Here is a 23771-nt window from a genome sequence, read left to right as displayed (position 1 = left end):
AGCCTAATTTAAAAAAAATTGAGGTCAATTTGGGACAAAATATGCCTAAAAATTAGGTTTTTTGAGATTTCCTCCAGTTTGAATCATTAAAATGTTTATGATTTTTTGCATAAAAATAGACCTCCATCATATAGAAGGGATGGTCGAAGCAGATATTAGACCAACTTACGGTATATCCTTCATAGCAACTATCTTGTCTGCAAAGAAGTTAGAGTGATATTAAACATCTTACCCAGGAGTTTTTATTTATAAACAGAAAAAAGACCAGTTAGTTGCTATGACGTAATTAGACAAAGTATGGCGGCATTACACAAAGTTATGATATTGTTTTTTGTCCTGCTGATGAGTTCAAAAATTCTTTGGGAAAAATTAATGCTCCATGTCAAGTAGTTTTTAAAACTAAAAAATTAAAAATCGTTTTGCCAAGTTTAAAACCATCCGTCCCGACTTCGTTAAAAAGCTCTCTGGTTTATCAAATTAAATGTCCACGCTGCAGTGCGTGCTATGTCGGTTTCACACGCCGACATCTTATCAGCAGAGTAAAGGAACACGGACAACCGAAAAAACCGGTGGCAAGACACATGGATGCTTGCAACCACACCCTAGATATGGACGACGTCAGTATTTTAGCACGTAGCACTCGTACAAAAAACGTCAAGGCTCACTTATTGACTCTTGAGGCTCTTTTTATTGCACAATTAAAGCCTTCAATTAACACGAGAGACGAATACAAAAGCCATGAATTAGTCATAAAACTATTTTGATTTTTTTTCTTCTTTTTTTTGTCACTTAAGAATTAGCTCTCATTTAATTTGGTTTTGTGGGTTTTTTTTTTTTTTTTTTCAATCAATCTTTTTTTCTCTTTACAGTAGGTTATGTGTAGTTGTAGTGTGAGATGTATATGATGTTTTTACTCTAGATTTTAATCTTGTTTTTCTTCTAATTTTCAGCCTGATGATGATCTTAAAAATGATCGAAATATATTCCAAAAAATAAAAATCAAAAGGATTGTTGGTTCCTCTTTATGAGAAAATGTTTCAAAGGAACTTAACTAGACACTTACTCAGGTTCAAATATTTTGTCAATATTTGGTAGTACTTCTTTTTTATCAACTTTCACCTTTCGCAATTTTTACAGTTTGGTTGGCTGTCCAAAATATGTCCCAGTTGCGATTGTCAATTCATTATTACTCTTTGTCAGATGATTTGGTATATTTTCTTCTTTTGCCCAGGTTTGCACGCCTGTATGCCATAGAACCTAAAAATGACAAATACAACAAAATTTAAATCTGATCACACCATTCAAGAAAAAGATTTGGAACATTTTCGTAGGTCAAAATTATAATATTCTCACAATTCTTTTCAATTCATAATAGAATGACAAATAATCTACAAAAGGGCACAAATTAAGTTGACAAAATAAAATCTGCAAAAAATCAGGTGAGTAGGAAAATGTTCTCAGGTATTTGACGTACATGATAAAGATTGGATGCTCTTGTGCTTTTTCTGTCAAGGATTTTCACAATGCCTTGTGTTTCGATAGTCTTGTCTTCATCCTTTCTCTCTTCATCCAAACTGTCTGTAAAAGTTGTTGAGTTTTCCCAATGTTCTTCACACACGTTATACTTTTTCATCGGAGTATTCATACATCCTATAAATTATAATATTTTTGGAATGCAATTCATTGAGAGTTAAAAAGACTAAAACATAGATGAATCAGATTTTAATGAACTGGTGTTTTGGTTATAGAAATTCTAATAAAGTTAAATTGAACGAAGTAATAATCATTTAAAGTTAATACCTGTTTTGATTTCAGCTAAGTATTGTGACATCTTTGACGACATGCCTTCATGTCTCCATCAATCACCAATACATTTTTGCAACCAGGAATGTCACATTTATGAGCTTGAAGAGATGAAACAAAACATTGATAGAAAGAAAAAAATAAACATAGCAAAGAACTTGCTATGTAATTTCATAGTTGCAAATCTTAAAGTGGTTTCAGAAAAAAATGTTTTTACTTTATTTTTCTCAACATTAGATCTTTTCTTTAAAACTCTTTGGGTCATGATAATTTAGAAAGGAAAAAAACAGCATCAGCATGAAACTAAGTATCACTTTAAACTGTAAAATTAATTTTGAAATCATGACTCACCAATCCATTTTGTCACAAATTTTGATATATTTGCTCAGTAACACTGTCAAGTAGATTGTTTCTGTTTGTAATGGATTGGTCATCCAGTTTGATTTCATACTTGGTGCTTAGTTTTCCCACTGCATACAGTAGAAAAGCATCTTCAAACCTACGTCTATCAAGTTGCTTCCTTTCATCTTTATGTGCATTTTTTGATGTTATAAATTGGTAAGATATAAGGCATTAATATTGTTTAAATTGTTCAATTCAAATTTTAACAGGTTTCACAACTTATAACTTTCAAAATTTCAATGTTTTTTTAAATAATCATATTTTCATGAGAACTAATATCTGTGGATTTAATTAGTTTCCGCAGTTGTCAAAAGCTTTTTTGATATCTAGCTAAAATATTCCTAGAATCCATCATGATTGCTTAAAAGTTCAATTCCCAATTAACCATTTGTTTTTTATATTATCTTGTCAAAGTTAATAGGACTTGCTGTTAATGAATACCTTTGTCTCTTTGGGGTGTTGATTTCTTTGGGCAGCAAGTGATATCTCAGTGAGTTGTTGAAGATTTCACATTTTGCACGGAATGACATGTGATAGATGACTAGCTCCACTCGTATTTTTGCAACATTTGAATTGATACTGCTGTATCCTCTGTATTCAAGAGCCATCTACTTTGCAAGAATTCTGAATTTAGAATTCGTTTTCCAGCTCTTGAATAAAATGTGAGGTTACAAATCTGTGAGGTTACAAAATTTGCACCTGCTTGTAAACCTCCTAAGTTTATTTGATCCGTCTTCAGAATAGCCAATAGCAATCTTGTAATCACCATTCAACAAAAGTTTTTTGGAACATATTTTACATTTTTCTTGAGGAATAATAAAGTCTGTAACAATTTTTCTAACATTTAACGTGCCCTTCAAGGAGTCGGTGATGTTCCTTCCCTTGGTAACAAATGGTTTAAGTTCCCATTCGTCCTGTGGTGGCTTCCCCAAGACTTCTATGAAGCAAAAGGTAGATGCTGGCTGGAAAATGTACATGATTTCTCCAATTTTTTCGTATAATTCAGTAATCAAGTATTGATTTCTACTATTTAGTAAATTCATATAAAATAAAAGAAAGTGAAGTTTAGTTATAATTACCAATTATGACTGAAATTAAAAGTGAAATCTTCAAAAGTCAGTTTGACTTTCATTTATTTTTGAAATCATTCTATCCAATAAGCGATCTGGATACAAAAAAGTTCAATGTGGTGTTCAGAAGACAAAGAAACATGACACTGTTTAACACAAGAGAAAAAAAATACAATATATTTAAAAAATGTTTTAACATTTCTAGTCATAATACAAAAGGATGCAAAAATTTAATTTCTCTTCAGTTTTTCTTCTCTAACTCCTCTTTATCTGCATCAAGGCAGACAATTTGCATGAACAATTCTTCAATTTGGATCTCCAGTTGCTCTTTTTCTTTCATTAGCTGCTTTATAGTTGCAGTCATACTGAAAACAATATTTTAAAAGATAATTAGGAAATTGTTTAATTGCTGGGAAAATAATATAGTTACACTCATTATCCGTCGTTATTTGTGTTATACCCAGTAGGTGTCTCTATCAGAGACTAAAGACTAAGTTAATTTCTCTCGAGTATTGAAACAACAGAACTTTTAAATTTAATAAGATGATCATACCGCTCTATTGCTTCCAAGAAAGATGTATCCACATATAATGGAGTTGTTCTTCTGCCAGGTGATTTGCAAGCTGGACAGTGACACCATTGATCAAACCATAAAGTTATACAGCTGGAAATTAATTTACACTTTAAATGCAAATGACTGAGACACACTTGAAAATCTTTTGAGTAAAAGGAATTTGCATTGGAAGTAAAATTTCCAAAAATTCGTTCTTAAAATCAGCATGATCCATAAAGATTAAAAATCAAAATCTTCTACATTGTTCTAAATTGAAAAGTTATTGAAGAAAGTACGATTCCAATATAAATTTAATTCTGATTCATCTAATATAATTGAACTGCAGACTGTTTTTGAAAAAGTGAGGTGAAAAATATCACATATCTCTAAGATTTACTATATACCTTTTGCAAAACACCATGTCCACAATGCAATACAAATGGCCTTTAAGCACCATCACCTTTCATGGATGTGAGACATATACCACACTGTAATAGGAAAAATAATATTTTTCATCTGACTGGTGTAATGTACCTTTAATCATGGACAAAATATTTTAAACAAAAGGAGATTTCCCTGCAAAATGACTTTCAAGCGCTTTAAATTACTTCTGGAACTCTAAGTTTTAACATGAGACTGCAGACTCCAAATATCCAATGAAATAAAGTAGAAATACTAAAATCACAATCATTACCCAAAGTCTAAATATTTCTACTATGATTGTTCAACATAAAAACTTCTAAAGACTCACTGGGAAAAATTGGTCATTTACTCCTCCATGAGCTTGATGAAAATTGTTGACATTCATGTTGTTTTTTTATAATTTTTGATATTCTTTAAAGAAAAAACGGAAGTATGAAATTGTATAAACGTACAAATAATAAAATTGTCTTTCATTCTCTTTCAATAAGAAAATTGAGAAGAAATTTGTTTCATAAATGCATTTTCATAAAAATGTAACGCTGAAGGCTTCAGAAGAACAAAGAGGACTTGCATGGTATGTTATGCAATTTCTAACAATAAAAACTATTTAATCAAAATAAACTTTTCTCACTGAATTAAACTTGAGAATTTGTTTGTTCATAAAGTGGATAATCCTAAAAGTTATTAAACCTGGGGGAAAATGTACAGTGGTATAAATGACTTAGACCTAAAACAAAGCTTTTTACATAAAACGTCTCTTAACATATTGAGCTAATGAGTGGAAAAAATTTGTAAATTTTGTGAATTTCATGACCCTTATTGGGACTAAATTCATTGCTTTTAGAGACAAAAATTGAAATTTTCTCATTTTTCCAACCTTTAGTGGGAGTGATTGATTTTTTAGAACCCTTGGTTATTAGCATTTGATGATCTGACTGGCAGCTGATTTGCTTATAATGCGATTTATGCTGTGTCTGTTTCTGCCGTCGCTTCTTCTGCACCTCTCTTCTTTGCATTCATGAAGCATTTTGAATGAGCTTCGCTATGAATATAAGGGTAATGCTATTAATATGATTGAATTCAAGTGTAATTCACTGGTATAAATTTTACCAAGTTTGCATGTTGCTTATGTGGCCTAACAGTAAAGTACAAAGTGAGGCAACACATCTTTTATTTCTCTCATGATTAATACCCGAATGAGAGGGCAATCAGTTACATAACTTAATCAGTTTGGAATATCTACAAATAACTTATAAAGTCCATCCTCAAGGATTTAAAATTCAATATTATAATTTTTTGGATTTTGGAATAAACAGGGTCGGTCAGGCCCGCAGAACAATAACTTAAATTTTTTTTGTCTCGCCTTACATGATAAAAAGAGAAAAAAATAAAAGAGAAACAGATTTCAACTTACCTTTCAAGGTTCTTTACTTCAAAGATGCCCCTGTATTGCTCCACAGAAATTCCTCATGCTTCTAATGGAGCCTTCATGTCGTCTGCATACGTTGACTTTTAGAAGTAAAGTATCTAGGAATCAAAAGCAAATCTGAATTTTATAAAATTATGAATCGTGCTTCAATCCTGTTTTCGAGATGAAGGGTCAAGTTATATTCAGATGAAGATTTGCAATTTTATTTTTCAAGATATAATAATTATTTAATACACGGTAAAAACTTAAAGCATTTCAAAATTATTAAAGCTAAAAGTCTACTTAGATTATGCCCGTTGTTTGCAACTCTAACTTTGACCGTACCAAAACCTTCACTTTCAAAATTGCTGCAAGATATGGTGCCTGTGTATGACCTTTAGGGGCCAATTTTCTGACTTTGTTGTTTTAGTCAAAAGTGGGGCTGATACTACTTGCCCAGAAGTTGTCAAAATCAGCTGTTTTGCCATTTTCTTCTTTGCCTCTGGACTTTTCGTTTTAACATTTGGATTTTCTTCCTCCTTTTCACCATGAATACATGCTTAAATAAACAATAGTAAATTTGTAGTTAAGTAGTAGAACTACCTAGGTGAATTTTTAAACTTAGATAGTTCATTTTGTCAAATCCATTATCTCGAAATATCATAAAATATGATTTGTCTCTTTTTCAGACGCCTGCTCAAGAGCATTGATCTTTAAAATTCTATAGTTTAAATAATTAAAATTACCTGATTGGCTCAAAGAAATGTTCACCAAAATAATTGCGAGGTCGACACTTTCTTTGCTCACTTTGATGCTTGCTTCCTAATTGCAAAAAATATTTGGGTTGTTTAAATTGCTTTTTTGGCCCACTCCTGAAAGTCCTGTCTCAATTGTCATAAAAGAAGCTTAAACGCTTGCACTTTATTACCTGTATTTAAGAAAATATTAGCAAAATTAAATTCTTCACTTTAATTTATGATCATGGGTACATTTTGGACAAATTTTTCTGAAAAGTCAAATATTTTTTATCACAGAAAATAATTTTGAAATACCTCGCTCACTTCCCCTTGGTGCTCAGCAGCCCCGTCCAGCATTGCAACAGTGTTAACGATATCGTTAAGAATATTGTTTGCTTCTGTTGCAACAACTCCAGTTAGCATGCACCTGTTCATCATTTCAATGACACAGGCCATTCTGATTACATGTGATTTCCTAGTTGGGATTTCCCACCTCAACGCACATATCTTATTTATTTTCCACCAAAATAAAACGATATATACAGAGGTGGGTGACAGTGCCCGGAAAATTAGTCCATTTTAGACTACTGCAATCTGATTGGTTAAAATAAATTGAGCGCTGGCCTCACTAACCCGGAGTTTCATATTTGCCGTGATTGAGTTTTTGTTTTAGTTAGTGCAACCACGAGTAATGTTTACATCAAAACGAAAGTTCTTTCAGTTCAGCGACACACAACACAATCAAGATGGCTTCTGTGATCAGAGATGATGTCGATGCTGCATTTCAAAGGTGAATTCTTCTTTTTCGATCAAACCAAAACAACTGGAAGCCATAACCAACATCATCAATGGTCATGACACGTTGGCTATTTTACCCACGTCTTATGGTAAAAGTACGATTTGTCAGCTTTTGCCATCAGTTTGCAAAATGCTTCCTGGTCAACCAGACCAGGCCATCATTGTTGTTTTTTCGCCACTGAAGGCACTGATTCCAAATCAGATTGAAGAGGCAAACAATCTTCGTAAATCGCTGAACCTCCGTGCCTGCTCATTGGATGGAACTTACAAAGAAATTGTTTCTGGCCAGTTCAATTTGATTATTGACACTCCCGAAGCTTGGCTGAACAATCACTGGAAGGATGTGTTATCTTCCCAGTATTTCAGTAAAAATGTTAAATGTTTTGTTGTTGATGAGGCACACAAGGTCGCATGGGGAACTCCCTCTTCTAAAGATGGAGAAGCTTTTCGAGAGGCGTTTGCTCGTATTGGTTCCGTGCGTTCATTTTGTTCAGAAAATATTCCTGTGTTGGCCTTGAGTGCAATAGCGAGTGCCTCACTAAAAACCGAGATTTTTTATCCCGTTTCTTAGTGAGTTCCACTTTGGTGCGCTTTTGAAAATAAGGAACCAAACGGTGGAGGGTGCGATCGGTCTCGGGCAGATAGTGGGCCCTTATATGTAAACTCCATGGCGGACAGACCCAAACAAATCAAAACAAATCATAACAAACCAAACGGTGGTGCGCAAAATGGTAGACCTCTAGAGTGAGGAGCGTTGGAGATACAGACGAAAAAACATAAACAAAGCAATGCAAGGGAATCTGTTTTTGTTTTGGTTCAAAGGTTTGGCAAATTTTTTAGACAGCCAAAAAAAGGAAAAAATACAGCAGTCAGTCAAGTTTTGCAGTGTTTTTTTTTTTGTGTAGCACATGAAATATTTTTAAATGAAGGAAGTTTTTTTTATCAATGATGGATGAATTATTAACAAGTAAGTTTGATAGTTATACAGCTCAGTAACTTTATTTATTTTTCTCTAATTACACATTGTATATATCTAGTTAAAAACTATGAAAGAGACAGTAGATAGATGGTTTAGATTTTATGTTTATGAAAGCCTCTACTGAAGAGATGCAAACCTTAAACATAAGACTTATTCCATCGTCCTTGGTAAAATAGTGTTAAGTCTGGGTCCGAATCCTGTGGTAGACAAAACTATAAACATTTTTAAAAACCTAAAACATTATAAGGGTACAAGAGGTCTCTTTAATTTATCAAAAACAGATGAAATAAACCATATGTGAAATAGACCATATGTGAAATAACCTCCTGTACCATGGAAGTGGCAACTCGTCTACTAGCCACGCTTAGCATTATTTGACCGGGGACAAATTTTTATTTCATTATTAGATCCAGATATTGAGTGGTCAATAGAGGTAGAGTCAAACTGTGTTGCATGTAAAACACCAGTTCCAGTCAGTGGAAAGCATGTTTATAATGTCAATCCAGTGATAAGATCTGCTGATCAGTTCTTGCCAGAGCCAGTGCTAGATCGTATCGGAATAGCCAGTCAAGGTGGTGATGATAAACTTTGCAGAAAGTGTAGAGATTCGTTATTCAAAATAAAAAATTTGTTCGCAAAAATTTCAACTTTACGAGAAGAAATGATCAATCCACAACAGAAAGAACTTGAGAAAACCAGGCCAATTTCCAACTGCTCTGTCCCAACTCCCATGTGTAAACCCAGCGACAATACATGTAATTCCAAAAACACTTCTGTTGATTCTGATAATTCTCACCTCCATACTGGTGTGAAAATAACATCGCAAGGATGGTCAAAGGAGCGTACACTACCTCCAGAACTTGCATCTATAGGGAAGGCCCTTTGTCGTGGGAATATCAAAGATGTGGTTTTGGCAGCATACAAACAGCCTAAAATGAAGGAAATTATACATAAATTGGTCATCAAAGACGTACAAAAAGAAGCAGATGACATGTGCTGCAAGAAAAAACCATCAATCCTGAGAACAACTCAAAAATCAAAAATGAAAATATTTAGCTTTCAAGATTTGGTGAAAGAAATGGAAAACAAAGCCCCACTCAGCAAGAGTTTGTTAATGGCGATTGCAATCAAGAATGAGAAAGATTACCTCGCAAACCATTGGAAGGCATCAATATCGTCTGCCATATGTGTTCTACTGAAAAACCGCTGTTGCCATATGAATGCATATCAAATCCTCATCAATACCATTTTGCAACATTCAAGTCATACCGTGAGTCAATCAATTTATATTTATTCACTAAAATGAAAAATGGGAAACAAGTCTATATTTTTTGTGTGAATTCTTGTTTGCCTTTAGAATATTCTGTCATAATTTCATTTAAGCTTTGCTGTTCAAATAGTAGCTAAAAATAAAGAGAACTGAAGACAATTCTATCAACAACTACAAAAAAGGTTATTATTTAATAAATAGTTTTTTCTTCAACGTTTACTAACGTACAAGTCTATATTAATCTATCTATTCCTGTGTTAACCATGCACAGGAGACTAAATAAAAAATTATCATTCTAGTGTAAAGGAACAAATTTTAATGAAAAATTATTCAAAATTTCATTAATTCCTAAGAAAACTTAATTTTTGCAAAGAAATAATTATAAATAGTCTAGTAGCTATCATAAAACACGCCATTTTTTATTTTTCCTTTAGAATACAATCCGCAGGTTACAGCCTCTACGTCTTACCACTTCAGTTACAACCTATTACAACAAAATGAATGAGTATGGTGTAGATTTTGATAAAAAGCTGAAAGACAAGGTTGAAGTTGAAACAGAGAGAATTGCTCAAGAAAATGAGGGAAACCTCATTCAAGTACTGTGCAGGAAGAAGATACACACACTAAAACGCGTTCCAAGGATATCTCTTGATAAAACCGCAGAAATCCCAGTCAAAGTTATTAAGTCACAAAAATTGGGAAGATTTAACATAGCACCAGATAGTGACAGCGATGAAGAGCAAGAGCGCCAACACAATAGATTTTCTGATCATAAAGTAACTATTGACTATAATCATTTCAAATGAGACTTTCACGTACTCCTTGTTATTCATTATGATAGAATGATACTTCTCCTTAAAATGAACTTGGAGACTTTTTTTGCTTTATAAAATATGAATTTGTGTCATTACTTTAAAATTAATGGATTAATTTTCCTTCAAAAATACAAATTCACTAAGATTTGAAGTTTTGAAGTAATTAACCCAAATATCTATTATATATAGTTTTTTTTTCTTTGAAGCTCGAATTACGCAGTGCTGTGCTGAAAATACCTTCAAAACCAACAAAGTCCCGGCCAGTTGATAATGGACGCAAGGTGACTATCGATAATCTGGACAAGAAACAGACAACCCATGATGAGACCCTTGAAAATAAGGATGAGGTATGGCAGTTTCAAATCTGTTTTAATCCTTTAAAACTTGATTTTGTTGGAATACATATAAGCGATAATTACTGAAATTTATCTATTCATCTCATAAATTTTGAATAAATTTCTTTTTATTTCATATCCTTTTATTCAGTTTGTGCATTGGACATCCTGGATGTCAACTGAGAACAGATGTCCATGCAATGATTTTTCTGATGTCAATGACAGAAGTTTAGAAGACTTGGAAAATTCAATTTTTTTGTCGAGTGACGCAGAGCAATTAATTCAAAGAAAGAATTACATTTCCCTCATTGGTCGGGTTGTAACCAAATATATACCTTGTCTGAAATTTCTGGAAGATCACACGGACAAGCATATAGAAAATCGATATTCACATTTATTATCAGAACCTACTGAAACTGTAAGTTTAGAATACTTTACTTGGTTAAAAGCTTTGAATCTTTCATTGTTGTTTTTCTTATCAAAATTTAATCATAAAATGCAAAAAACTTTGATAGATAATATGAGCAATTTCATAAATAATCCTCCAAAAAGATTTTTTACACTACTACAAAAGTGGATATAGAATAAAGGGTCATAAGTTCTTTCTATTTTAGACATTCCTTGGTGTCCTATTTGAAAACGAGAATACAAGTGATGGTATGCTTAACATATTGGGTGAAATTCAAAAATTCCAACCACGTTATGAAAAAGAGGGTGGAGAAATTGTTTGTAATGAATTGGGTATTGTTGGTAAGTAGAGCAATCCAAAGTAAAAAAAAAATACTACCTTAAGGGAACTTTTTTTGGCAGGAACTAATTTTGGCGGGCAGCAAATATCCTAAATGGTTTCAATTTTGACGGGAACTTATTTTGGCGAATAGTGAATTTTTTTAATTTTTTTAATTAAGTTCCCTTAAGGGATAGTAACAACTGCCATTATATTTCATATTGAGTGTTTGTGAGGATTTAAATGACAGGAACTATTTTTTTTTCTTCAGGAGATCAGCTTACAATAGAAAGAGGAGTCAACTCATTGCTGGAAGTGGCAAATGGCTTTGATTCAGAGCAAAGAATGGAAGGCTTACATTTTGAGGTTGCAGATTTCCACACATCAATGAAACTGCTCCAGGTTAGAAAATTAAAATGCAATTCACCTAGATTTAAAAAATTAGAGTCTAAATTTGACCATGATCTGCTTTAAAATATTGTATTAAAAATATGACATTTCATACCAGATTGGCATGGATCACTTTTTCGATGGCAAGTCTTTCATGGAAAAAACACCCTGTTTAGTGACAAGATTGCAATTGATAGAAGAGGTGTTGGGAAAGAGGTAAAAGATCGATACAGTGCTGTCAAGAAATTTATGGACGTTGAGGTAATTTTAATTCAATTGGATTATTTTATTGTGCTGCAACTCATATATCTTTTCTACAGAATATGAAAGATACTGTAAAGAAAGTGCATACAAAACCTCTCAACTTGTCCCAATTTTTTTTCTAGATCGATTCGAAATTAGTGGCTGGTGCATGTGTGATAATGGGAATGAATAATATTGACGATCAACCATCAGAGGAATATAAAGACAAGCTTGAAAGACTTAGAAAAAGCGATGATACCAGTCTAAAGAAGATTTTTCTTAAAACATTGTGTGGCAATATAATTGATAAATTTATCAATAGGTGTGTTTAATTTAAAGACAAATTTGCAATATATACAAAGCTCTTTTCAATCCAAGCTTTGTGTTGTTTTTTTTTACCAAAAGGAACTACAAATTATCAGTCTTTATAGAACCTCTTCTTCTTAAAGCCTTGCATATAATACTTATCTAGCTCTAAAATCAAATAATCTTTATTGTTTTATATTTCAGAACTGAAAATGTCAAACATTGGAACAACTCCATTCACGATTTAAAGTCAGAGTCGACTGAGTCCCATGTGACCAGTGATGGAAAATTTAAATGTCGTTTTGAAGGATGTGATAAGTTATTTAAATTGGATGGTGCAACACGACTCACTCATGAAAGGACAAAACACAATTTTGTTTACAAGAAAGTGGAATGCAATACATTATCATTTGGTGCAAATCAATCAGATGATTGCTTTAATTATCAGATTGCTTTTTTAGAGTATGGGATAATGTTGAGGAACTTTCATGATGCTATTTCTGAGGCTGATGGTCAACGAATTTTAAGACAATGGAAGTTTTTTTTACTTTATTTTAGAGCAGATGGACATAGTGATAAATATGCACTAGAAAGTCTGTACATCCTTTTTCAGTACTATGCTCTGTTATCCCCGCGTGATGCTGAACGGCTTATTTGGAATCGTAGTGTCAAGTCCAAACAAGGCAGAGGTGGTAACATCCCTTTGGACCTATCCCTGGAACATTTCAATGGTTTGATCAAAGTAGGATTACGTAAAATGGGTCCTAACAACACTAATAAACATGCTGTAGATAGATTTTGCCGTTCCCTTGAGGTGAACAAAGAAATTATTGCAAATTTTTGATGCAATGGTGGGTAAAATGGATATTGGCGGTGGTAACCACAAGAAGGCTGATGTCACTGTTGACTTGAGAAAACTGGTTGGCGAAATGCTTGAAGGAAAAGCTTTGGTCTTTGAAACTGGTCGTCGATTTCAGACTTACAAAAACTTTTCACAAAGCCTTTTGGAAGGTTTAAATTTGAGTGAAACATACAAATGGATTGAATTGCACAAAAAAAAGACAAAATCAGGAATGTTTGCTAGATAAATTGTTATGACTATTTATGTACTTTATTTTAAACAAGGTTTTATAAGAATTATCAATGAGTGAAAATTGATCTTAATTTGCAAATTTGCTTCTGAAACAAAAACATTATGTAAAAGTGGAGAGCAATGAAATGTAAACTATCTAGCTTATAAACAAAAAGAACTTACAAACAAAATACTGTATAATATCGAATGTTATGTTGCAGTTGAAACTATAATACTATTAAAATTCACTTATATTTATGTAATTTTATTAATAATAATCATCATCATCAGTCATATCATCATTGTAAATATTGGAATAATCTGGATCTGACTCAAATTCACTTTCATTTGACACAATCAAACCTTGCCAATGTTCTTCTACAAAATTTTCTTCTAACTCATCATTGTCATCTTCCTTTAAAGAACCACAATCTCCAAAAACCAAGCTAATAGTATTGAGGATTTTCACAGCATGTCGTTTTTTCCAAACCTCAACGTAGTTGTAAACATCAACAAGATTAAAAATTTTATCAACATTTGACATTACTTGCTGAATTTGAAGTTCATTAAAGGAAAACAAAGTTGTAGGCAGTGATAATTTACTTGAAGTTGGTATCATTAAATCATTTCGTAATATTTGCTCAACATCTTCCTTTTGGGATTTGGTGATAGATCTGACCTTTACTTCTTTGATACACATCGATAGATCGTCAAATAACTGAACTTCATGATTTAAATCACATATACAATCCCTTGAACAATAGTCACAGCATTGACACCCAACCATTCCCTCCTCTCCTGAAGCCTCGAAACTTTCACGTAGCTGCCTCCTTCTACAACTCTCCTTATTTTGTACATAAGTTCTCATTTCATCACTTGTAAACAGCATAAGCATGCCATTATAAATTAAGTGGCATTTACTTGGTTCACCATCTCTCCCTGCTCTCCCACATTCCTGAATGTAACTTTCTATTGATCGAGGGGGTCCAAAATGGATGATCTGAGTGATACCCTTTGTATTTACACCCATTCCAAAAGCTGAAGTGCATATCAAAATTTTGATGTTACCCCCTTTGTCAGTCATGTCTTCGACTATGTGTTCCTTCACTGGATCAGGTGTTTTAGCATGAAACATATCTACCCGTCGTTTACGTTCATCAGGTACCGAGCTCACATAGAATTTATTTCCCAAAATAGCTTTGAAATGTTTGTACAATAGTGATGTTTGTTTGCGTGATTGACAAATAATAAGTGTTCGAGGGTAATCATGTAAATTGTTTTGAAATATATCAATGAAGTTGTCAAAAATCTCTTCTACTCGACATTTTTCTACATAGTTGACACTGAATCTAATATTGTCTTTCAGAGGTGATTTTACAACAGAAAATGTATTTGAATGACAGAAAGACAAAAGGGGATAAATTTTTAATTTGTTGGTTGCAGTGACAGTTGCTGATAATGCAATGAAGGGAACATGTCTCAAAATTGAGCGAAGTTGGTCTAATTTGTAGTACCATTTTCTGAACGCATTGCGGTTAGATTGAGAATTCTGATCCAATCCCCTAAAAAAATGTTTGATAGGATACGTTTAATTTCCAAATTATTATAACTTTGAATTGTACGTACCCATCTTTATCTTTATTAATATATAAATACGAATTTGAGCTGATGATGTTTTGTACACAGTTATATATGTTAAAAATTTGTATATAATTCTGAAACAATTTTTTAACAGCATCTTACTTAAAAATGTAGTTGTCACAAAATAAAAAGAAAGATGCCGAAATGAAATGAAATACCTTACCTGTTTTTTATTATGGGCCGAAAGTGTCAAAAGTGTGAATAAATTTTTGCCTTGGTATTGAAAAATGTTTTTAGAGACTCAGGAGTATTTTTTCAATGAACGCTTGAAATGTAACGCAAATTTTGATAATTTCTAAAAGGCTCATCTTTGAAAAACTGACAGTTAGTGGAAGTGTCTTTTTAATCTGCCATGAAGTGTTATAAAATTCCTTATTGAATGATACGTTCTTCTACTAAGAAGTCTAAAAAATGGCGTAGAAACAGAAACTGAAAATTGATTACAAAACATACGTCACAAACACGGAGTGCTGACTTTTAGTTTTAATGACTTGTTCTCACTTGTTTCCGTAATAAAAAGAAAATCGTTATTGTGAACTTTGAACATGCTTTAAATGGAGGTATTTCCACTAACTGACTGAAATAATTTTATATATATTCTTATAAAGTTTCCATAGTTTTAATGAGAATCTTGCTAACTCTTTTTGACAAGAGAAGTGTTTGAAAAAAATGACAGTTTCTTACCATTCAACTATACAATGGGCTTCATCAATTGCAACACCAATGACATTCTCTTTAAATGTTTGGGATGACAATGCATTTCTCCAAACTGGGATATCTAATACTTCCGGCGAACAAAAAAGATGACTGACTGTCACACCGCCCTCATCAGTTATAATGTCATCTAACTTTGTGTGACAGTTCAGGATTTTAGCATTGAATCCTTGCTTTTGGAGGGTATTCATTTGGTCGGCCATCAAAGCTTTCAATGGGGAGATTATTAAAATTGTCGAATAGACCGGTTTGTCTGGGACAGACTCATACATAAAATCATGTATCAGTGGCAAGCTTTGATAAATGAGGCTTTTTCCAAAGCCTGTAGGAACACTACAAAATACATTTTTGCCAGCAAAGAATTGTCTTATGCATTCAATTTGCTCGTCATGAAAATGTTCAATCTCAAAATGTCTACAAGCGAATCTAACACTTTCTTCAAACTTTTCCATTCTAACTGTGTAACTTTTCTCTAAATTAAAAAAAAAGAAGATTACCATGTATTTGCAGCTACCAAAAAGAGTATCTCTGTTTTGTGTTTAAAGCAAAAAGGTAAACAAACTATGTGAAATTCAGCGAAATCCAAAAAAATTCTCCATCGCCAACAGCTCGCAAAGTTAAATAATTCCAGTCAAGACATGATGCATTTATCCATATAGACGACTTGAGCTACGACTGAGTGCGACCTAAGCTCCCGCCACCACGGCTGTTGAAAGCTACGGCAAAATCGCGATTGCCGAGAACAAAATCGGAGCCCGAAAACCCGGGCTCCAAACATTCGAAAAAGTCGCAAAGTGTAATAGACGTTAATTGCGTAGAAAAAACGCGGGTGACGTCTAGTATAGGCTATGAGTGCAACCGTTGATAGAGACTACACCCAATTGATTGAAGTTTCATGTAGTTTATCTTCTTATTACAATGTGTGTTTTCGTGTAGTGACAGACCAAATTTGCGTCTTTCTTTGGTTAAAATGAAAGAAAAAAATGTTTTTTATGGGTGTTTGACTGGATTATAGAACAGGGTATTGGTTGTCCAAAAGTTTTGATATACTGTTACTCCCAGGAATTGGCTGGCTGGTTGTTTCAACAGTTCATAGTTGAACTGGGACCCCATGCATACAAGGACAATATTGAATTACACAAAAATCTTTTGATTTCAATGTATCACGCTGACACTTTTGGTTATAAAAAAGCTATGAATTGTTTGACAAAAGGAACTGGAAATGTTCGTATAATCATTGCTACCAGTGTACTTGGTTGTGGTGTCAACTGCAAAGATTTGTCGTTTGTCTTTCATTACGGTCCAGCTCATGGCTTGGTTGAGTATTGCCAGCAGATTGGACGTGCCGGAAGGTCTGGCGAAGCAATCTCTCATGCCATTTTGTATGCATACCCAAAAAGTTCATCAGTTATTTCAAAACAAATGAGGGACTACATCAGTAATGGGAATTCCTCATGTTTGAGAACACGATTGTTCTCTCCATTTAATGCCGATGGCAAAAATTATGTGAATGTGGATTAGACGATTGTTGTAAGCTATATTCCTTTGAAGATATGGAAAGGTTGACATCTAAACCTGCTGATTTTAAAATTGTTCTCAGAGAAGTTTCACAAGAGGACAAATTCAACCTATCAGACTTGCTGAGAAATTTTCATAGTGATTTTGATGAATCATTACATACTGTTCCTTCAGCTTTTTTGAGTGGACTGACCACACCTATTCTCAAAAAGATTATTGAAGAATTACCTTACATTGACTCACCAGAATACTTACTCAACACGTGTATTGCTGATGAGATTTGGGCCAAGGATATTTTTAACGTTATTAAGAATTATTTTGAAGGTGAATCAAACCCACCAAAGAAATTAAAAACTGACTTAAGTATGAATTTCTAGACTCTTTAGACTATAGCTAAGACACTGACTGTGACTATAGTGATGAAAACTTGTAAGATTCTAAATATTTACTTTTTGATACATATATCAATATCACTTTTTTGATAAAATCTAATTTAACGGAACTTCTAAATATATAGATAATCGTGAAAAGGTATTTATTTTCAAATAAAAATGTACTAGCCGGTACCCGGCGTCGCACGCCGGTTTAACTGTTTGCTGAACGCATTTAAAGTCCTTTGAGATGTTGGGAAGGTGGCTTAAACACGATGAAATCAAAATTAAAGGGAAGAATTCTCTTCAAAGTTTGACTCTATCCCTCCCGGGTGACGCATCTTTTAACCATATTTTGAAAAAGATTTTTGTGGCGAAAATAATCAGAAAACAGAAAGGGCGTCATTCCCAAATTACACCATACCGGCGACCAGCGACGTCCGAGACGGCTCTGCAATTAGATTTTTTTTCTCGCTTCGCTCGCGTTATATTTGCCGTAGTTCTTGATGTTTAGGAAAACTTTGATGTCAAGATAAGCGGAGTGAAATAATAGACATGACACCCTATTCTTCGAAAAGAGGCAGCCCGGGGGAGGGGATACTTAGGCAAGAGAAGGGTATAGGTATGTGCCGGCCTTAAGTGTGCCTTTTTGAAACATGGCAGTTTGAAAAATCGGAAAATCAAACTTCAGTCCCACTAAGAATCTTTTTGCCCCCAGAAAGATAGAAATTTGGTCAAATTAGTTCCAAAAAGTGAATTAAAATTCACACAATTTCCCTTGTTTCTTCTCCTCTTTATTCTGCTAAGGGTCCGAGGGGCAGGGCCAAAAGTCAGCTCGCAACCATAGTCCCCCGGAAGGCAGCTAGGACACGCAGACAAAAAAGCGTGATAGATAGCGCAATTTTATATTGTTTTTTTATAAAATAACTTCGTCATAACTTCAATAATCTTTCAAATTCAACAATGACTTAGATTTACAGCAAAATAATTATCGACATACATGTTTAAAGGTCCGTTTTTACGAAGAAAGAATTCTAGTTTTTACCGCCTTTTTACCGCCTTTTACCGCCTACCGCATTTTTAATGTTGCTGTTGTTCTAACAAACTTGTTATGTGATTCTTGTGTTTTATTTTATATTTGTTCTTTTCTTTAACAGATTCTGTTTAAAAAATTTCTTTTGTTTTGAAAAGAATTCGAATGTCTCAAATCAAATAAGGTCGTTAATTACATTCGAAAACATAAAACAAAAGAAAAGAAAGAAAAAAAAGAAAAAGTCTAATCTATCAATCAAAACAAAGTCTTTATAAAACGGCGCGAATATCGTTAAACAAATTTGTGGAGCAAGAACAAAATAAAAGTCATCTTTTAAAAGAACAAAACATTGCTTGCGAAAACGAAAGTGACACACAAAAAACAAACCAACAAACAAACACACATACAGACTACGGCTATTAATATATAGATACTATGGTATGACGTAGATAAATTGTTATTATGATAAAAACAACCAAATCCAAACCGATTTATTTAAAAAATATAAGCCTCTTTTCTTTCATCTTTTGAAAATTTGTCCGCAGATCTACATTTTATATCTTTTCATGAATTGAATGTATAGGAAAAAATTTTCATTATTGTTTAGTAAGAGTATTTTCCTTCCTGTAGGAATTTTTTTGTATATAGTCCGACTTTACTTAAATTCTCATTCTTTTCCCACTCTTTCCATCTTATTCTTTGAACTGTAAAATGTGTGTGAGAGCCACAGGGTTGGATAGTGGCGATCCAATCCCAGTTCCTTCCCATCTAGTATGCTTTCTACAACGTTGAGGCAGAAACGTGTCATAGGTGTGGCAACTTTGTCTAGTAGAAAGTACACTTCTTTTTTCATTGTTATTTTAGTTTCTTCGGCTGGTTCCGTGGAGTTTAAGTTTTAGTTTATTTTATATTAGCGCGCATTTCATACTTTCACTAAACACATCTTTTTACATCTTTTTATCTGTGGTGGTGTCTAGCTAACACTGCTTGGCCTACCTACACAACCCTATTTCCATCATATAGGAGGATATTTTCACAAATGGCCGAAATCCTGTGTATGTCGAAAACTGAGGAACAGATAATGTGTTTTCTTGAAAAATTTTTTGACTCATATTGAGTTACTTCTTTCCATCTTAACTCATATTGAGTCGCTTTCTTCCTTGTAGTCACTTTAGATCACTAGTTTTGCATTGATGGATGTCTATGTCATCATTTTTTCCTTTTCAATTCCAACCTGATTGATTTTCTGTGAATGTTCATTCTAGATTTTTGTTGTATTTATATTGTCTTTTTGTTTTGTGAGTTTTGTCTTTATTGTTTCCATTTTAAGTGCCTACATATGGTGAAGATCAGAGATCTGACCTCAAGGAGAGAAAGTGTTGAAAATACTAAATAAAATACAGTGAAGTCAAGTTTGAAGATATTCTTTATTAGAAAAACAGTTAAAAGCAGTCATAACGCAATTTACCTTACCTCCTTGCTAAAATATAACAAACCTTTGTCATGCTGTCTAATTACAAAAACCTCCAATCACTACTCCTCCGCCATCTTGTTTCACTTTAAATGCCGTGTTTTAAAATTCCTTAGCTACATTATATGTACGGAAAAGGTTTTCTCCAGGTTTTTTCAATCCCGGGATTAAACTACGAGGGCGGTTCCGCCCGCTTATTTTTCTTTCGGCGTGCGTTGAGCGCCCCGGGGATACTTAACAATAAAAGAGATTTTAAGATTAATGTTGAAAAGCATATTTTTTCGATAAATTTAGGCGATACTCAACAAAAAATAAGGTGGTTTTAATCAAATCTTTGACATATTGGCGTTTCTTTCTGTTCTAATATATGCAAATCACGTCGAAAAAACAATATATTTCCGCCTTGACTTTCACTTTCGCTTTCGTGTTACGCGATTCCAATTGGATGAATACTGCTCGCTAACAAATTCTGATTGGCTCTAAAGTCTTTAGCTTCGGGATTCTGATTGGATCATTTCCCGCGTCACGGTTGAATTTTGATTGGTTGAAAGTTTCTGAGCGTGAATTCTGATTGGATGAATACCTGAAAAGTAAACAATAGTATGTAAGTATTTTGCTTATCAAAACCTAAAGATTTCCAGGGGGTTTTATTTACTTTGCATGACGATAATTAAGCCTACAAAACACCGAGAAAAAAACCCAACATAGAACAGGTGTATTTTGTAATGTAGAATCTTTTTGAAATTCTATGTCAGGATTTTTTCTCAATGCCCCGTAACTATGCCCGGGGTACCCGTTGCTAAGACCTTATGTTAAAAACAAAGCGATTACGGCAAAAAGTAGCGATTTTCGTAATACCTCAAATATTGATACTTGACTGTACTGAAATAAAGATGAAACATAAAAAAGCACTAATATTTTTATAATTACACGTTTTTTTTCCATTTTTTTGAATTTTTCTAAATATATAAATCAAACCAATGAAACATCCTGTCAAGAAATGAGAATTTTATGCGAAAAAGAACCAACAAACCAATAGACATAAAGTTTAAAAAGCCAAGCAGAAAAACACAAACACCAAAACCCACTCAAAAACCCAACCAAGGCAATCTGGAGTCCCTGACTTGCGACAGGCGCAGCGGCTTTAAACATGTTTTAAGGACGTCCAACACTCAGCCTCCCCCAGATATATGATATGATTTCTTTTCTAATAATAGTTTCCGAAATATGTCTATGTACACAAGTCAGCCCTTTTGGGCTTTGGTTCTATGTACATTTAAAAAATAGAATATCTAAAAAAATATCACCTTAGCGGTGATACAAAGGATAATGTTGTTCCTAAAAGCTAAATAGTTAAAATAAATATAATGGGTTCTAAATAATATACTTCTAAATAAAATATAAGTAAAATGTAAGTATTAGCATAAGCTATGCTAAGAAAAATAAATATACTTAACATAAAATATATAGTGGCAAAGACAGGGGTTGGTGTAATTTAAGATGCACGATCTAACGATTTACGATGCACGATTCGTGATCTGTGCATAAAATATGTTAATTCATGCGTAATTATGCTAATCATGATAAAATATTTAGGCCATTTACAAACTTTCATTCGCTGAAGCTCAATTATTTTTAAAAACATCATTTATGTAAGATCATACAAATTATATTTAAAAAAGCTTTTAGTGCGTTTTCATAGATTAAAAGACAGTGAAAGCCACGTGCATTCACCTTCTGTACTCTCTCTCTTTTTCATAATTTGAATCAATCTAGGGGAATTGTTTACCGGAAGAAAATTCTTTTTCATAATAGAGCACCCGTTTTCGCTTCGTACATTACGGTCCGCAAAACTTATTGTTCTACAATATATTCTTCTATTTGCTTTAAGATAGAAATTCCTATATATTCGATTAATGATTGTTAAAACTGATCGAGCAAAAATATTTCTTATGCATTGTTTATTACTTTCACTTTCTTTCTATTGTAAGATTAAGTAATTTTTTTTCATAATTTTACGGTCGTAATTATTCGTAGTTCCATTGCTCTTACTTATTTCTTTTTGGATAAATTTACTGTGGTAAACAAAAGTGAGAAAAGATTATGCCATTGTTTTAGAATTATGTTATATAATTCAAGTTTTATGATAATTATTAGGAATAATCAGCATATTTCATGCATGGATCGCGCATCGCGAATCGTAAATCGTTAGATCGTGCATCTTAAATTACACCAACCCCAAAGACAGCTTTAAATGTGCCTATTGGCATCAAGAATGTAAGTAAATGAAATTTATTGAACAAAGAGAAACAGAGGAAGAACTATTTACAGATATTTACATGGTATGTATGATTCCTCAAGAGAAAAAGTAAAGGGAATACAAACGACTTGATTTCGTATCAGAAATTAGTTGTTTATTGCAAGAATTTATTCTTCAATCTATCAGTGAAAGATGAGAGTGACATGTCTTGTTCGTAAATATTATTACAGTGAGCATTCCAGAATCTACATGAAAGACTGTTTAAAGGAAAGTATGTATTTAGATGGTTAATGAACATGCCTTGGTCACCTTGACGTGCCAAGGTCATGGTTATGGTTCGTCGTTTTATGTATTTTTGACATTCTGGAAGATTTTTGTTTAATTTAAATATTAGCTACAGCTTTCATCTGGTAAAGTTGGTCAATGTGTAGAATTTTAGTATTTGTGTGATTGTATTATATTTCAGCCTTATTTACAAGTTGTTTATGTTGTAGGTGACTCAATGTGATCCCATCAGGATACCATATAACGGGGGACTGAATAAAAGAATGATAAATACATAGGAGGGCAGGTGGACTAGGAATTTAGTTGATGTAATTACCTAACCACGAGATATTCGTTGGGAGACCTTCATGTGATGATCCCATTTAATTTATTATCATCATAATACCTAAATATTACCACTTCTTTGTTTTCTATGATGGTCCCTTGGATTTTCAGTTCAGGGGGTTCTTATCTTTTCGGTTGCTGAAAAAAAGAAAGTTTTGATTTATTACTTAAGGCTAAGTTGCTTGATACTAACCATCACTGACTTGTTTAGTTCGGAATTGAGTTTCTTCTGAAAGCAGTTTTATCTATCTTATTTTCCATGAAGAGGCACGTGTCGTCTGCAAATTGGACAAAGTAAAGTTTTTGAGAAGATTTTATGATGTCATTGATGTACAGAAGATAGAACCTTGTGGAACTCCACAGTCGATTGTTAGAGGGGTTGATAAAGAATTTCCAACTGATACACATTGCTTCCTATTGGATAGGTATGATTTAAACCAGTTGTTTGAGACTCCACGAATACCATAATGAGAAAGTTTTTGGAGCATTATTTCATGACTACTGTATCGAAGGCTTTAGCTAGGTCAAGAAAGATACACATGAAATAATTTCTTTGAGAGTTGTGAGACTTTGTTAGAAGATCTACATGCTAGGACTTGTTGATTTATGTTTTTGAAATCCGTATTGTGCATTGTTTAGATTTTGTGTTTTTTTATGAGGAGTTGAGTCTAACATGCATTAGTTTTTCTAATTTTATCGAAGATAGGTAAAATTGAAATTGGTCTAAAGTTTTTGGGTTTACTTTGGTCTCCACCCTTATGTAAGGGAATGATCTTGGCCAGCTTGAGCTTTCGGGAAATTCCTTGTGTAAAAGATGCATTAA

At 33.2% G+C, this 23771-nt stretch overlaps 3 protein-coding genes and 1 long non-coding RNA gene across 4 annotated transcripts; 2 read left to right on the top strand and 2 right to left on the bottom strand.

The window, feature by feature from the left end:
* Positions 1 to 3538: 3538 nt before the first annotated feature.
* On the bottom strand, positions 3539 to 4246 carry LOC136801193 (uncharacterized). Its single transcript, XR_010845818.1, has 3 exons — positions 4233 to 4246; positions 3829 to 3939; positions 3539 to 3640 (listed from the first exon to the last, which is right to left on the bottom strand). It is a non-coding gene; the product is annotated as an uncharacterized lncRNA (long non-coding RNA).
* A 1580-nt stretch (positions 4247 to 5826) lies between these two features.
* On the bottom strand, positions 5827 to 6866 carry LOC136802851 (uncharacterized). The gene is made up of 4 exons (XM_067059643.1): positions 6712 to 6866; positions 6406 to 6481; positions 6112 to 6218; positions 5827 to 5832 (listed from the first exon to the last, which is right to left on the bottom strand). Exons 1-4 carry the CDS (start codon positions 6850 to 6852, stop codon positions 5827 to 5829), a joined length of 330 nt encoding a protein of 109 aa, XP_066915744.1. The 5' UTR covers positions 6853 to 6866.
* A 458-nt stretch (positions 6867 to 7324) lies between these two features.
* On the top strand, positions 7325 to 7765 carry LOC136802751 (ATP-dependent DNA helicase Q5-like). The gene has a single exon (XM_067059546.1). The coding sequence runs from the start codon at positions 7325 to 7327 to the stop codon at positions 7763 to 7765; it is 441 nt and encodes a 146-aa protein (XP_066915647.1).
* Positions 7766 to 16844: 9079 nt separating this feature from the next.
* On the top strand, positions 16845 to 17207 carry LOC136802657 (putative ATP-dependent DNA helicase Q1). Its single transcript, XM_067059447.1, has one exon. The coding sequence runs from the start codon at positions 16845 to 16847 to the stop codon at positions 17205 to 17207; it is 363 nt and encodes a 120-aa protein (XP_066915548.1).
* The last annotated feature ends 6564 nt before the right edge of the window (positions 17208 to 23771 follow it).

This window comes from Clytia hemisphaerica, unplaced genomic scaffold (assembly GCF_902728285.1).
Source record: "Clytia hemisphaerica strain Z4C2 unplaced genomic scaffold, Clytia hemisphaerica genome assembly, whole genome shotgun sequence".
NCBI lineage: Eukaryota > Metazoa > Cnidaria > Hydrozoa > Leptothecata > Clytiidae > Clytia > Clytia hemisphaerica.
This window is presented reverse-complemented; position numbering and strand designations above follow the sequence as displayed.

What these genes read in the sequence shown, in the direction of transcription:
- LOC136802657 (XM_067059447.1), top strand. Translation starts at nt 16,845, where the DNA reads ATGTATCACGCTGACACTTTTGGTTATAAAAAAGCTATGAATTGTTTG.
- LOC136802851 (XM_067059643.1), bottom strand. Translation starts at nt 6,852, where the DNA reads ATGGCCTGTGTCATTGAAATGATGAACAGGTGCATGCTAACTGGAGTT. An exon ending in ACCAAGGGGAAGTGAGCGAG is followed by an intron (nt 6,482 to 6,711) that starts GTATTTCAAAAT and finishes TTTTGCAATTAG; the next exon opens with GAAGCAAGCATCAAAGTGAG. An exon ending in CATTTCTTTGAGCCAATCAG is followed by an intron (nt 6,219 to 6,405) that starts GTAATTTTAATT and finishes TGTTTATTTAAG; the next exon opens with CATGTATTCATGGTGAAAAG.
- LOC136802751 (XM_067059546.1), top strand. Translation starts at nt 7,325, where the DNA reads ATGCTTCCTGGTCAACCAGACCAGGCCATCATTGTTGTTTTTTCGCCA.